Source organism: Eptesicus fuscus, chromosome 6 (assembly GCF_027574615.1).
Source record: "Eptesicus fuscus isolate TK198812 chromosome 6, DD_ASM_mEF_20220401, whole genome shotgun sequence".
Lineage (NCBI taxonomy): Eukaryota > Metazoa > Chordata > Mammalia > Chiroptera > Vespertilionidae > Eptesicus > Eptesicus fuscus.
This window is the reverse complement of record NC_072478.1, coordinates 24,374,873-24,389,695: the sequence shown is the minus strand read 5'-3', so window position 1 is coordinate 24,389,695 and position 14,823 is coordinate 24,374,873. Positions and strand designations below refer to the sequence as shown.

General features: G+C 55.2%; 1 protein-coding gene across 1 annotated transcript in view; it reads right to left on the bottom strand.

Moving 5' to 3' along the window:
- Positions 1-14,823, bottom strand: part of COL5A3 (collagen type V alpha 3 chain) — a 41,197-nt gene that overhangs the window by 20,846 nt on the left and 5,528 nt on the right. The window contains exons 6-32 of the mRNA XM_054717451.1: positions 14,516-14,668; positions 13,355-13,468; positions 13,112-13,258; positions 11,819-11,866; positions 11,704-11,745; positions 11,328-11,390; positions 10,562-10,636; positions 10,398-10,481; positions 10,124-10,180; positions 9,982-10,035; positions 9,726-9,779; positions 9,103-9,156; positions 8,969-9,022; positions 8,712-8,765; positions 8,067-8,111; positions 7,905-7,958; positions 7,691-7,735; positions 7,477-7,530; positions 7,290-7,334; positions 6,401-6,454; positions 6,246-6,290; positions 6,033-6,086; positions 4,621-4,665; positions 4,470-4,523; positions 4,219-4,326; positions 3,763-3,816; positions 708-761 (exon numbers count right to left, since the gene is read on the bottom strand). Of these exons, the coding sequence (XP_054573426.1) occupies positions 708-761; positions 3,763-3,816; positions 4,219-4,326; positions 4,470-4,523; positions 4,621-4,665; positions 6,033-6,086; positions 6,246-6,290; positions 6,401-6,454; positions 7,290-7,334; positions 7,477-7,530; positions 7,691-7,735; positions 7,905-7,958; positions 8,067-8,111; positions 8,712-8,765; positions 8,969-9,022; positions 9,103-9,156; positions 9,726-9,779; positions 9,982-10,035; positions 10,124-10,180; positions 10,398-10,481; positions 10,562-10,636; positions 11,328-11,390; positions 11,704-11,745; positions 11,819-11,866; positions 13,112-13,258; positions 13,355-13,468; positions 14,516-14,668 (1,764 nt within the window). The remainder of the gene's footprint in view (positions 1-707; positions 762-3,762; positions 3,817-4,218; positions 4,327-4,469; positions 4,524-4,620; positions 4,666-6,032; positions 6,087-6,245; positions 6,291-6,400; positions 6,455-7,289; positions 7,335-7,476; positions 7,531-7,690; positions 7,736-7,904; positions 7,959-8,066; positions 8,112-8,711; positions 8,766-8,968; positions 9,023-9,102; positions 9,157-9,725; positions 9,780-9,981; positions 10,036-10,123; positions 10,181-10,397; positions 10,482-10,561; positions 10,637-11,327; positions 11,391-11,703; positions 11,746-11,818; positions 11,867-13,111; positions 13,259-13,354; positions 13,469-14,515; positions 14,669-14,823) is intronic.

Below are 14,823 nucleotides of genomic sequence, written 5' to 3'. Positions count from 1 at the left end.
TTGCACCTATAGGACCCACGCATATAAGCATGTTTGTCCACGCGGACACCTCTTTATGATAGTTGCACACATGACTACATGCCATCGTGACAAGCACTGGGTGATCGCAGCCTCAGGCTGACATGTGAAGCCCGACATGCAATATGTTCCTTGAACACGTGTACACTCAATGTAAACACATACATGCATGGGTTTATGTGAAGACGCAGTCCTGATAAGCACAACGCATACATGCACTCATGTGCCTATACACAATGTCCATTTACTCAGCAACAATGCACACAGAGCAGAGTAATGCACGCATGTGTACGCAGTCGCTCAGTGTACACAGAAATACACGCATATGTATATCATATCCTTTCACACACATATGCATGCCCCTCACACACATGTATGTCCACAATCACACACTGTGTGCAGGCTCATGCCCCGTTCACTCAGTCACAGGCCCACAGGCTGCAGTACCCAGGCCCCATCTAATCTGCACTGAGAGACACACGGGACACACGTGCACACATGTATGCAGAGGCACCTGTGCCACAATGCCGGGCAGGGTCACCTACATGTGTCCTGCATTGCACATGGGATGAAGTATGCCCTCAAGCACTTCCAGGCATAGACACAGACACCCAGGGCCCCCCCATCATGCACAGCCACTGATGCTGTCGCCCAGGTAAGCCCTTCCCTCCCTGCCCCTCACGACTCACCCGCCTCCCTTTCTCTCCTATTGGTCCCAGGGGGCCAGGCAGGCCCGTGGATCCCTGAGGAGAGAGAATCAGAGAGAAGAGGTGGGGTGAGGAGAGTGGGTGGTGGGCCACATTGGTCCCTCACCCCATTCAACCACCCCATCCTTTCAGGCCTGTCCAGGCCACTGATTCCAGAAGCTTCTTTGGTCCTCCAGCCCGTCTCCTCCAGAGCGGCCTTCTGCCCTCCTCTCCCCTCTCTCTCGCCCTTGCTCACTCCACTGCAGCCACACCGCCTCCTCCGTGCTCCTCAGAGGACCCGGATGCGCTCCTGCCCGAGGCCTCTGCACGGCTGCTCCCTTCGCCTCAGATGCTCTTCTCGCCCATCCCCACGGGGCCGCTACTCCTCATCACTGAGCCCTCATGGCTTCCTGCCACTCTCCTGACCACCACGTCCGCTGAGTCACCCTCCGTCTACGGCATTGGCCTATTTTATTTTTCTCATCATATTTGTATGGAAACGACCTTATTCGCTTGCTCACTCATCCAACATCTGTTTTCCCCACGAGGACACAGTGCTCCGCTCGTACTCCCCGCTGTCTGGCATGCGGGGGCCTCCTCGCTGTGTTAACTAACCCGCTCGCTGCAGCCCTTCCAGCTCTGCCCGTCCTGGAGGCCCCCTGGAGGCTCTGATTTCCCTCCCACCCTCACGGTGTTTGCGATCCCAGACCCACCGCTGCGTGGCCCTGGGAAAATGGCTTAACTCCCTGGGAATCGGCCTCCCTGTTTGTAGCCAACCACACCCGCCTCACCAGGTCCTGGTGAGGCTTAAGCAGGGTGAAGTGTAGAAAGTGATTCACACAGTGCTTGGCACACAGAAAGTGCTCAAGCAATGTTAGCTGTCATTGTTGTTATTTCTGATGATTACGATCTGCTATGGGCTGTTTAGCCCCCCTCAGCATTCACATCTGAAGCTCTACTCCCCGCTGTGATGGTATTTGCAGGTGAGGTCTTTGGGCGGTCTGAAGTCATGTCAGTGGAGCCCTCATGAATGGGATCCTTGCCCTTAAAATAAGAGACTAGACCTCTCTCTCTCTTTCTCTCCCTTCCTTCCCCCCACTCTCTCCCCGCCCCACCATGTGAGGATACAGAAAGAAGACAGGCATCTATAAACCAGGAAGAGCCTTCACCAGAACCTAAGCATGCTGGCATTCAGATCTCAGACTGCCACCCTCCAGAACTGTGAGAAATGCATTTCTGCCCTGGCTGGTTTGGCTCAGTGGATAGAGCGTCAGCCTGCGGACTGAAGGGTCCCAGGTTCGATTCCGGTCAAGGGCACATGCTCGGGTTGCAGGCTGGATCCCCAGTAGGAGGCGAGCAGGAGGCAGCCAAACAATGATTCCCTCTCATCATTGATTTTCTATCTCTCTCTCCCTTCCTATCTGAAATCAATAAAAATACATTTTTTTTAAAAAGAAATAAATTTCTGTTGTTTAAACCACCCAGTCTGAGGTGCTATTATTATAGCAGCCTGAGCGAAGACCCTGACCTCAGTTTAACAGACACACCAGGCCTCCTGTGATGTACTGCTCGCCGCCCAAGTCAGGTCTTGGCTTTGCTCTAACTTCCATGAACTCCTCTGACAGGCTGGGTTTTGTTCTTAGCTACTAGAGGACCGGTGCACAAATTCGTGCATGGGTGGGGTCCCTTAGCCTGGCCAATCGGGGTTGGCCAGCCAGTATGGGGGAGGGACCGTGAGAGGTTGGCTGTGGGAGCGCACTGACCACCAGGGGGCAGCTCCTGTGTTAAGCGGCTGCCCCCTGGTGGTCAGTGTGCATCATAGCTACCGACGGGTCATCTGGTCTTAACGGTCGGTCACTTAGGCTTTTATATATATAGATGGTGCCGTGAGTTTATTCCCAAACCTAGTTATGTCAGTTGCCCTTGCTATTGGAGTCGTGTGGTTTAAGGAGAGTTTACAGAAACTAATGAAACATAGAAAGGAAAAGAAAGATGTCTATCAAGGCTAAGTTAAATGGAAAAGACTTGACATGAAGGGAAGTCCCCCCCCAAAAAAATGCTGTCAGCAAAGCCGGTGTGGCTCATGGTTGAATGTTGACCTATGAACCCGTCGGGGCACATGCCCCATGTGGGCTCAATCCCCAGTGGGGGGTGGGAGGTGCAGGAGACAGCTTACCAATAATTCTCTCTCATCATTGATGTTTCTATCTCTCTCTCCCTCTCTCTTCATCTCTGAAATCAATAAAAATTTACTTTTTTAAAATTGCTGTCCGATTAGGCATGGGCAGGATAACTGTGCCAGGTGGAGAGGGCAAACGCATGGAACTCTGGAAGGATCCTATCCTAAGATTTCTTCCCAAGCGTCCTTAAGCTTCAGCTCCACTTCATATAAACAAAAACTATAAATCATTAATGATGCAATATGGGTGTAGCTTTGGCAGAAAGATGTGTCTAATCAGTAGCCTCATCCATCAAAACACTGGCAAGCAATGTACATTTTTACATAAGTGCATTTTATTGTAAGTTATAACTAATTCAAGATATGTAAGATATGTATTTTTTATGATTCTCCCCCTTGCTGACTTTGTTTAAACCCATTTCAATCACACCAAGTAAGAAGGATCCTATAAATTTTTGTTATCATAAATATTGTCATTATTATAATCAAATGGATGAAATAAATAGTACTGGTATCTCCGTTGTGCAACTGAAAAAAATATGGGCTCAAGAAACTTGCCCAGAGAGCATTTGAGATCTTGCTTCCCGGCAATTGTCTTCAGTTTGGGCTCCAATAAATTCTTATAAAAATTCAAAAGAGAGAGAGAAAGAGACTTGCCCAGGGTTCCTTAGCAAGTAAGGGGTGACTTGCCCAAGGTCACATAGAAGCTAATGAATGGGTACTGGAGCCCAACTGTCAGTTACCAAAGCCCATACCTCATGCTGTTTATCCATGAGCCAGGGGTGGAGAGCTCAACTCCCAGACCATAGCCCAGAACCCCAGATGTTAATCAGCCTCTGACCCCTGCCCTTGCCCACCCTCAGCCCTCTAGCTTCTTACCTTAGGACCTGGGCGTCCTGGGTAACCTGGGAGACCTGGCAACCCAAGTTTGCCCTACAGAGGAATTACGGAACAAAGTTTAGAAATTGCAACCTGGAGGTCAGGGGGGAGAGGGCAGGATGGCCGGGGCATGTGGAAGGCACAGCAGGGTGAGATTCTCTCTCCCCCCTCCCCTATCCACTCTCTAAAAATCAATGGGAAAAATACCCTCAGGTGAGGATTAACCAAAAAAGAAAGCCTGTGGCATGTGGTGGTTATGGGAACAAAAAGCGGGTAACGTGCATGGCATTGCTCTGTAATGCTGAGCGGAGGAATCAAAGGAGATGGTAAGGAGGGTCGCAGCCTCCTGAGGTTGGAGAGCAAAGGGCAGAGGGCAGAAGGCAAAAGGCCAGGAACCCGTGACCACAGGGTGAAAAGCTGAAGGGTAGACTGGAGGGGTGACCAAGGTCCATTCACCTTCTCCCCAGCTGAGCCTGGGGGCCCCTCCTCACCAGGCAGCCCCTCCTGCCCTTTCAGCCCTTCAGGACCATCCTCTCCCCGGGGACCTGGGGGTCCCGGGTGCCCCTGGAATAGAAAGGAGAGGCCCTGATATCAGTTCCTTGTCACTCTTACTCCATGAAGCCCCAGTCTTAGCCCCAGCTCACCCCCTCCCTGTCTTCCCCAAGTCCCCCAAACCCACAAGACCCCTTACCTGGAGATCACCTTACCCGATCTCCTTTAAGCCCCCCATCACCCTTGAAGCCTGGGAAGCCATCCTCTCCCTGAAGGGAGAGAGTACAGAGGTCAGGGTTCAGGGAAGGTTCACAGGCAGAGCCCCCGTATTAGGGCTCCCCCACAAGGAATCCCCTCCCTTCTCACCTTCTCGCCTTTCTCCCCCTGGAGGCCCCGGTTGCCAGAGGTACCCTGAAAAATAAAGAAGCTCTCCGGTCCTTCCCCTGCTTAATTAAGGAGGGCCCCAAACTCAGCCCTCTGCCCCCGCCCCCCCAAAGCAGGTTCCCCAAAGCCAAGAGGATGCTGGACTGGAGTGGGGTAGGGCCAGCCTACTCGTGTGCTGTGCAGGAAGCTGCCTCTCTCCCGCCCCTTCTCACTGGCAGCCTCCCAAGGTCATCTGCGTGGGGATGTGCAGGGAAGGACAAATTTCCAAGTAATTCATTCCCATCTCCCCGGGACACTGTGTCCACATTTCCTTCTGGCAGGAGAAGGAGGATGAACATTCCAGGCCCCAGCCTCACTCTAAAGGCAAAGGAATGCTCCCCATTGTACTGGCTACAATGTGACTCTGTGCCTGGCAACAAGGCAAGTCTGTGCTTGGGGACAGCGAGATTGCTCGGCGCAAGCCCAGATGCCGCTCACACCACGCTCTGGGCTCGGGCCCCAGGGAAAGCTGCGCCTGGCTACAGAGTAACTGAGCTCAGAGATACAATGAAATGACAGTAGGATACCATCTAATTATGTGTTTTGACAATAGCACGACTGGGTCTCCTTCCACAGAGAGACACAACGTAACTGAGCTCGGTGACTACAATGAAATTGCGCTTGGATGTAATCTCCTATGTGATTTGACAACCGCGTGGCCTTCTCCAGATTCATGTGACCCCAGTGTAACTGAGCTTGGCAACAACTGGTCTCTGGCCCTGGCTACAATGTAACTGGACTCCGCTATCACAAAGGTCTCAACTACATGTAACTGCGCCTGACTACAATGTCACTGAGGGTGGCCACCCACAGGGCTCTGTGGCCTGCTGTAACATAGCCTCCTCCCTGGTGACAGTGCAACCAAACTTGCCTACGATGCAAAAATGTGAAGAGCTGGCTCTTGGCTACCACCACACTCTGTTCTTAGACCTCAGGCAGAGTGTACCTGTACTTGGCTACAGTGTAACTCGACTTGGCTACCAAATAGATGTGAATCCCAATGTCCCTGTTCTTAGTCAGCAGTGACCTCTGTCTAGCCACAGTGCGGCTCTCAGCGGGTCCCCACGTTGCTGTGCTTGTAGATGGCGTGACTCTGGGCTTGAGCTTCAAAGCCACCTCTGCTTGACTGCCATGTGCTGACCTGGACTTGGACGTGGCATTTGTGCTTACAGTGAAAAGGGTTCGGCCTCAAGTGGACTTAACTGTTCTCAGCGACAAGGCAGCGACTACACTACAATGCTGTCCTTTGGCTGTTCAGCTCCAAAGTGATACACACACGCCTGTATATTGCCGCTCAGACCCAAACCCCACTCTCCCACTACACCTTGCCTGGCCGATGCTGATGAATCACCTACCTTCACACCCCGAGGTCCAGGATATCCCCGAGGGCCGGCGGACCCTGCCGGGCCCTGCGGAGAAGATAAGATTAGTGCCATCCTGTCCTCTCACCCCGCCGCCCCCCCCCCCCATGTTCTCAGGGCCCTCATCTCTCTCCTCATAAGGCCCTGACTCCTGGCCCTGACTTACCAACCCTTATCCCCAACCCAGCCTCTCTCCAGATCACTTACCTGGGTCCCTTTCTCTCCTGTGGGGCCCTCGTGGCCCGGGTGACCCTGGGGGGGGGGGGGGGAACACATTCTAAGTTATCAGAGACCCACATTTACCACCCAAATGCCCAAGCCTCCCTTTCTTCTTCTTCCTCCTTCCGGCATCCAGGTCTCACCGGAGGGCCGTCGGATCCCGTGAGGCCTGGAATTCCTGGGTGTCCCGGGGGACCCTGAAAGAAAAGGAACAGGAGGAGGAGACAGAGGGTCTCAGAGCCCGGATTCCACCGGGAGCATGCCGCCCGCATCGAGATTCCAGAACAAGCAGATCCCTCGGGCCAGGAAATCTAACCCCAGCTCTGCCCCGACTTGCCTTGTGGCCCTGGCCAAAGCCCCCTGGCCGCTCTGAGCCTCAGTAAGCCTCTGCCTCGGGGAAGCTGAGCCAGGCATGGAAGGACAGTGTGGGAGAAGTTGAAGTGGGGGCTCCCTAGCCACACCCCTTTCTTTAGAAGTACCTCCCACCCACAGCTTCCTCTGAAGAGGCAAGGGCCTTGGCAGGCAGGAGGTGACTCCCTGAGGCAGGCCACTGCCCCAGCTAGGCCCGTCGGATTCTCTCCTGAAGTTTACCTGAGCGCAACCAGGACCAGCTGGATTGGGGTAAAGAAACTACAAGGTCACAAGGAGTGAGTGAGAGCTGGGGTAAGGACACACTGAAATGCGTGCCTGCCAGGGGAGACAGAAACATGTGCGGAGGAACAAAGCTAGCAGCCCAGGGCCCCAGAGAAAGGGCTTTCCTGACCCAGGAGTCTTGGCAATATTTTCTATGACTGGCGTCTGAGGGTTCCCCTGTACCCTGACAATATCCCCTTGAGTGAGCTGGCTTTGGTGACTCTCAGTTCCTTGCCACCTACCCTTCGCCAACTATGGCACGGAGCCCCTCTGGCCTTGTTTAGGAAATGCTGTGCTTTGTCATTACCCAGAGCTAACCAACGGGGCCCCGTGGAAGCTTTTCCTGCAGTCAGTACTGAACAAGACCTGGGTGGGGGAGGGGGCAGAGATGTCACTCACCTTCTCTCCAGGAGTGCCAATGGGTCCCTGGGGGCCAGGGAGTCCCTGGGGACATTAAAAAAAAATAGAGGGCAGAGAGAGGCATGAGGAAGGGGTGGTGAGTGCTGCAGTTGGGGAGGCTGGGGTGGGCGGTCTGTGACCTGGGCTGGCCATCACCACCCACATTATTGGGAAAGGTAGCTCAAACCTGGGACCCCGGATTCCCCTGCTGTCCTGGGGGTCCTGGTTCTCCTGGAGGACCCTGGGGAGAAAGGGGGGGTTTTGTGAAGCTGGAGGGGATCACGGTGTGGAGGTGTCCGTGAAGCTGACCCCGGGGGAGGGGCTCATGGGAGGAGACAAGGATAGGGACGGTCATGGGGTCCGTGTCAGAAAGCTTCGGGGTCGGAGGGTAGAACACGTACCACGTTCCCTTTGACACCTGGCGCACCATCAATGCCCACTGCGCCCTGCGGGAGAGAAGCCGTGAGGCCGGGAGACACACCCGCAGGAGCCTGCGCCCGAGACACTGCGAGGTGCGTGTGGGAGGTGAGCGCGCAGAGAAGAACGGGCACGGGCGTGGGCATGCAGAGAAAGGGGAGCAGGCAGCACGGATGCGAGAGACAGCGGCATTCTCACCGGGCTGCCCAGCGGCCCAGGCGAGCCTCTGGGGCCAATCAGTCCTCGGGGGCCCTGCAAGGAAGTAGGAGCATTATCCCCTCATCACTGCTCTGAGGCCCCATGAGTCCTGACTTCCGTCCCCGGCACCAGGCAAGGGGTCCACGGGTCCCTGATACTCACCGGCTCCCCAGCCTGGCCAGTGGGTCCCGGAGGTCCCTCTGCTCCCTGTGGGAAAGCATCATCACTTGGGGAGGGGGGAGGGGAGGGGAGGAAGAGAAGAGGGGAGAGGGGGGAGGAAGGAACCTAGGAGAACCACCGTCCCTCATCTGGGCAGCCCCTCCCCCCAGAGTCAGAGCATGGGGCAGGATCCAGCTGATAAGCACATGTGACTCGATTCAGGCCTCTGACCTGGACCCGCCACCCTGAGTCTCACCTCCTAACGCCAGTGCTAGCCTGCAGCTCTCCCTCTGTCTTTTTTTTTTTTTTAAATATATTTTTATTGATTTCCAAGAGGAAGGGAAGGGGAGAGAGAAACATCAATGATGAGAGAGAATCATTGATCGGCTGCCTCCTGCACACTCCCCACTGGGGATCCTGTGCCCTTGACTAGGATCAAACCTGGGACCCTTCAGTCTGCAGGCCAACGCTCTATCCACTGAGCCAAAACAGCTGGGGCTCTCCCTCTGGTTTGAGCCTCGCTGGGGCCTCCTGGCCCTCCAGGTCAGACCCTCACCCCTCATCCTGTCCCCTGAATACTCCCCTCCTCTCTGACTCTCATTCTGGCTTTCCAGACCAAGCCATCTCCCAACTCTCTTATAAACTTACCTTCTTACCATCTTCTCCTGGGGGACCAGGCCGCCCCATATGGCCAAAGTCACCCTAGGGTGGGACCAGAAGGGAGTTCAGTGTGGAAATGTGGGGGTAGAGATTAACACACACACACACACAACCCCCAGGAAAGAAGATGGGACACGAAGGGTGAGGACTCAGAACCAGGGTTGGAAGTTCTGATACTGGGGGTGGGGAGGGGCTCATGAATATTGGGAGGGATTGGGCACGAGGCAGGGACCTCACACACTCACCCTTTGGCCCTGCTCACCAGGCAGCCCTGGAAGGCCATCAAAGCCCCTGTCACCCTGCACAAAGAGACGCCAGCTGAGCCTTGGGTCCTTGGCCCTGACATTTCCTCAATCCCGGTCCTGGCCCCATCACCTACCTTAGGTCCTGTGTCCCCTGGGAGGCCTCGAGCCCCATCTGCTCCAGAGCGGCCCTGTGGGGGAGTGACATCCTCAGGATACCCACCACCATTTACTGAGCCCCTTCTCGTGCAGAGTCCTGTGCCAGGAGCTTCTGTGTTAATCTAACCTTCCACATGTACCTCAAACCCACCCACTACGCTCTACAACCATGGCCCTGTCTCTAGTCCAAGTCACCATCGTCACAAAAAGTAAGAACCCTCAGCTTCAGTCTCCATCAGCTGCCCTGCTGTGTGTTTCTCCTGGCACTTAAAACTATCTGGAGGTATCTTGCTCATTATTTCCCGCCATGTGCCAGACTTCTCTTTTGCACATGCTGTTCCTTCTCCTGGAATGCCCTTCCTCTCCTGTTTACCTGGTTCTACCCCAGATTTCAGCTCAACCTCATTTTCTCTGGCAAGTCCTCCCTGCCTCAGGACCTGGCCAGACTCTTTTGTCACACGCTCAGTGGAGCTGCCATCCTTTGTCCTCTACTCTGATCCCACCAATGACACCAACACTCCCTAGGAGCAAAAAGCTGAGGCTCATTTGGGTGTGTTGAGGGATGGATGAGAGATGACCTGAGGACCTAGGAGTCACTCACCATCTTGCCCTGCCGTCCAGGGGGCCCAACAGGTCCCTGAAGGCCTCGGGGACCCTGGAAGAGAAAGAAAAAGAGAATGGCAAGAAAAATAAGAAGCAGGAAGGACTTGTTTTAAAATCATCCCCTAGGAAGGGTAGTAATTGCAAGAGTATCCCAGCCCCTTTGTCATTTTCCCCAACTAGCACTTTATCCCGTGGCCCAAAGGGAAGACCCTTCCCATGCAGTCCTGTCCCCACCCCCCAATTCCCTATCTTACCTGTGGGCCCATTTCTCCCATCTCTCCTTTCTGACCTGCATACCCAGGGAGACCCTTGGAAGAAGAGGTGGAGAAATGCCATTAGAGTAGCTTCCCCTCTCCTCTGACGTATCTCCCTCTTTCACGCAGCCTCTATACTCACCACGGGGCCTGGACGTCCAGTGAGCCCTACCGGGCCAGGGGGCCCTTTCATGGACAGCTGGAAAGACAGAGGGCAACAGAGCCTCAGCTCTCCCACAAGACTCAGCACACCCACCCCACCCACCACAGCCCCACCCGCCAGAGGGGATCTTCAGGAGACAAATATCTACCTGTCTCCTGACTAGCCCTTCATTACCCCCATCTCTGCCATTCCCTCGATGTCCTTCTACCACCACCCCCACCCCCAATCAGTCCCCTGATTGTCCTCCACGCACCTGAGCCTGTTGCATTATTGCCTGAGCCTGGGCCTGCTGGAAGGAGACTGGGGGTCCTTTGAGGGAGCCGCTTGCAAACTGGAACTATCAGGCAACTGGCAGTGAGGGGAGCCCCAAAGAGAGGCTCCACCTCCCAAAGCTGTGCCACCCTCTCCCCTTCTTACCGGCATCATGATCACAGTTCCTGGTAGGCCCCGGTGTCCATCCATGCCAGGGATTCCCGGGAGGCCAGCAGGGCCCTAAGAGGGGCAGAAGGGGGCAGAGAGACTGAGGTGAGAGACAGAGATGGGGGACGAGAGCGGTCGAGAGAGGGAGGCAGGGAGAGACAGAGAAAGGAGAGATGGAGAAAGATGGAGGCAGGGAGAAAGAGAGAAAGAGTAGGCAAGAGAAAGACATAGAGATGGAGGGAGAGAGCCATAAAAAGTAGCAGAGCCCCTAGCTGGTTTGGCTCAGTGGATAGAGCATCAGCCTATGGACTGGAGGGTCCCAGGTTCGATTCCAGTCAAGGGCACATGCCCGGGTTGCGGGCTCGATCCCCAGTAGGCAGCCAACCAATGATTCTTTCTCATCATTGATGTTTCTATCTCTTTCTCTCTCCCTTCCTCTCTGACGTCAATAAAAATATATTTTTTTTTAAAAAAAGAAAGAAACAGAGACATGGACATAAGGAGAAAACAGAGATAAAAGACACTCAGAGAGAGAAACAGGGAGAAAAGCAGGAGATAGGCCCCCAGAGACAGGAGAGGGGCCCGAGCCAGAATGACAGTTCACAGGTGGAGAGAGAGGAGCCGGAGGGGCCTGAACCAGCTCCAGGACAGTATCCCCAGTCCCACCTCTCAGACCCACGTTCAGACATCCGCGCTGCCCACCTCAGCCCCACAGCCTGAAACCTCACTCCCCAGACAGATACACCCTGGGGGAGTCTCTTACCGGTGGGCCGGGGTCCCCAGGGGACCCTGGGGGTCCAGGAGGGCCTGAGGGGCCATCCACCCCCTGTTGAGGATAGAGGAACAGAGGTCATGAGAAGTGCAAAGTTTGAACCAGGCTGACTTCTGACCCACCACTGACCCTGATCCCATGCTGACCTCTACAGCCAACCATGGAGCCATTCCTGGCCCCTAATCCTATACGGACCCACAGCAATCCCCTTTACACCCCAATTCCTATTCTGCCATCCTTTGAGCCTCAAATGTCCAATAGTCTTCAAATGACCTGACAGTATCACATTCCAACTCCTTACCCCAGGGGCTCAAACACCCCAACTGGAAGAGAAAGACAGGAAGAGAGGAATGCAGCCCTGACTCACCCGAGGTCCTGGGGCTCCTGGGGGGCCCTCAAACTGCTGCCCCTGAAGGAAAAATGAGTGTGACTCCCCTTCTAGCCCAGATTCCACCGCTTCCTCCCAGTCCCGGGCCCCTCACCTGTTCAATCACTGCAGGTTCTCCTTTGGCTCCCTTCTCTCCAGCGCCCTGGGACGGGGGCGGGGGGGCGGTGGGGAGAGAGGAGAAAAGAGATGTGAGCCCTGCAACTCAGACAAAGAACTCCCAGCCAGGCAACCTCACAGTCAACACACACACACACACACACACACACACACACACAACACACACGTGCGCACACACACACACAGAGCCCATCCTCTGAGCTGCCTGGGCTGTCCTTTCTTCAACCAAGACGTTCTGAGCAGCTCAGCTTCCAGCTGCCGCCTGGCCCGGCAGCGTCAGGTGAAGGGCACCTGCTCTAGAGCCTGTTGTGCGGGCCTGATCCTGGAGCTGCCTCTCCCTAGCCGACGGATGGACAGCAACTCCTTTAACTCCCCTGGCCTCCCTGCGAAGTCGGTGGGTGGATGGTGTCATCCGTGAAAAGAGGAGTCCCATGAACATAGGAATAAGTTCAAGCAGTGCTTGGCACGTAACAGGGTAAGTTCCTTAGAATTCTTCCCCTCCACCCCGTCCAGCACCAAAGCTGGAACCTGTGCCCCCTTCTCCGTCTGCACTATTCCCCTCGGCAATTCTACAGAATTCCTTGGCTACAGCTAGCATCTCTCGGTGGATCAGTCCCAAGGGTTTATCTCCAGCCTAGACCATCTGTCTCCCTTGAACACCAGAATCTTCTAACCAACCACCCGCTTGACATCTCCACTGGGAGGCCAAACAGGGGTTGCCGAGTTAGCACATCCAAAATGAGATCCTTGGCACTTCCTACTCGCCCCGCCCTCAGGCTTCCCCATCTCGCGCCATGGTCCCATCAGGAATCTGCCGTCATCCTTACATCTTCCTCCACCTCCAGCAGCAAGACCAACGTGGAGCATGACCCAAATCTGTCCACTTTTTTCTATCCCCACCTCCACGGCCCTCCTCCAGGTCACCACGGCTGTTGCTGAGACTACGTTTCCCTGCTGCCTCTCTGGCTCCCCCTATGGTCCACATGCTGCTCAGCAGCCAGAGGAGCTGTTAAAACTCCAAATCAGACCTTGTTCCATCTCCAGTGGCTTCTCATCATGCTTAGTCGAAAAGTTGAATGAATCACCCCACCCACAGAGCCATCTATTAGCACAATGTCTGTCACATTAGCACAGTGCCTGTAGATAAATATTTGTCAACTCCACTGGGATGGTAGGAAGGCATTCCAGGCAAGATAGAAACAAGGCAAGAGAAAGAATGTGACCGTGTGTGGCCACGCCCCCTGCGCCTAACCCAGTCACCCAGACTCACAGGGAAGATGTGGAACTGAGTCTGCGACGGCTGTTCTGCTGCCCGGAAGTAGGGGCCCGTGGTGGGGCCATCTCCTTCCTCATCCTCTCTGGCTAAATCAGTCTCCAGGGTCCCCAGTTCAGTTTCACTGTCAGGGTCCAGCCCCTCCTGAGGACATTAGGACAGACCGAAGTTTACCCCTGATCACCTGCCACCACCACTGCCCGGGGGCCTTCCCTCCCAGCCCCATCCACTCCCACCAACCTCCAGCATGGTGACATTGTGGCCAATGGTCACAGTGGTGGCGATGACCAAGGGCGTGGGACTCGGAGGCAGAGTTGGAGCTGTTGTCTCTGTCTTGGGGATGTCAGTAGAGGTCTGGAGAAGGGACACGGGAGTATCTGGTTTAGGGTCAGGCCAATTAAGACAAAAAGGAGACAAAGGAGGAGTGGGCCCTGCCCGCCTCCCAGTCTGAGGAAGTGGGCATAAGAGGATTCCCAGAGAACATAAGAGGGATGGGTGGGGCAGGGAGCTGGCCACTAGAGGCGAAGGTGTGCTGGCTGGACCAAGACAGCCAGCAGGGGGAGCTCTCATGTGTGGAGGAGGAGGGCTGAGCCTGGGAGACAGCCCGGCTGGCTCCAGAGCCCAGTGATCAGGGTCAGGGTCCAGCACTCAGGGCCAGGCTCCCGGAAGCCTATCCCACATGTCCTCTCCCAAGGCGAGCTCCCATCAGCCAGCCAAGCCACAGTCAGCGAGGGAGCGGTAGCTCCTCTGGCCTGGACAGCTGCAGAGGAACTGGGTCAAGAGCCACAAAGAAGACAGTGGGGGCCCAGGTAAGGGGCTGGGGCTGGGGCTGGGGCTGGGGCTGGGGCTGAGGAAGGGGCTGGGAAGAGGCAGCTATCCCGGGTGCCCCTGCTCTGGGCCTGAAACAGTAAGTCTTTCTCCCCGATAATACCGAAAGCAGATGTAGTACAACCAGTGACCCTGCCCTAACCAAGGACTCCAGCCAATGGCCTTCAGCAATGACCCCTGCCCTGTGACCCACCAACTATCAAACTCTATCGGGAAGTCAAATACTGCTCCCCAATAAATAACCCCCACCAATGGCCCCAAACAGTCAACCCCAAGGAATGGCACACTGATGAACCCCGCTACCCTTAAACAGGACCCTCATCAAGATCCTTCTAATAATAAGGTCCTCATCCTGATGTGGCCCCTCCCTCCAGCCCCCCAGAACTTGGGGGCAGAGATGGAGAGCTCATAAGACAGAACCAGCACCCCCGCCCCTCCACCCAGTCATCAGTCAGCTAAGGTAAATCGAAAGTCAGGGATTGGAGACTGAAAGCAGAGACCTTCCTCAGCGGGAATCAGGAACCAGAAGTCAGGCAGCCAACAATGAGAGGTGAGAGGTCAGAGGTCCCTTACCCGGTTCTCCAGGGAGCCAAGAGATGGATCCAGGGCCAAGGTCTCTTTGTTCTTCTTCTTCTTGCCCTTCCCCTTGCGACCTCGCCCTTTTTTCTTCCCCTTTCCCTTCCTCTTCCGTTTGGGGGGAGGGCTTTCCGGCTCCCCCTGAAGGACCTGGGAAGGAGACCCCAGTCAGATCCAGAGGTCCTTCGTGGGGGCCTCATCACTCAGGTCACTCAAGACTATGTTAGCACACAGCCCACTCATCCTGTGTCTTGAAGCCAGGACTCATTCAGCTTTACGATCCCGGGTCAAGGTCACTCATGCCT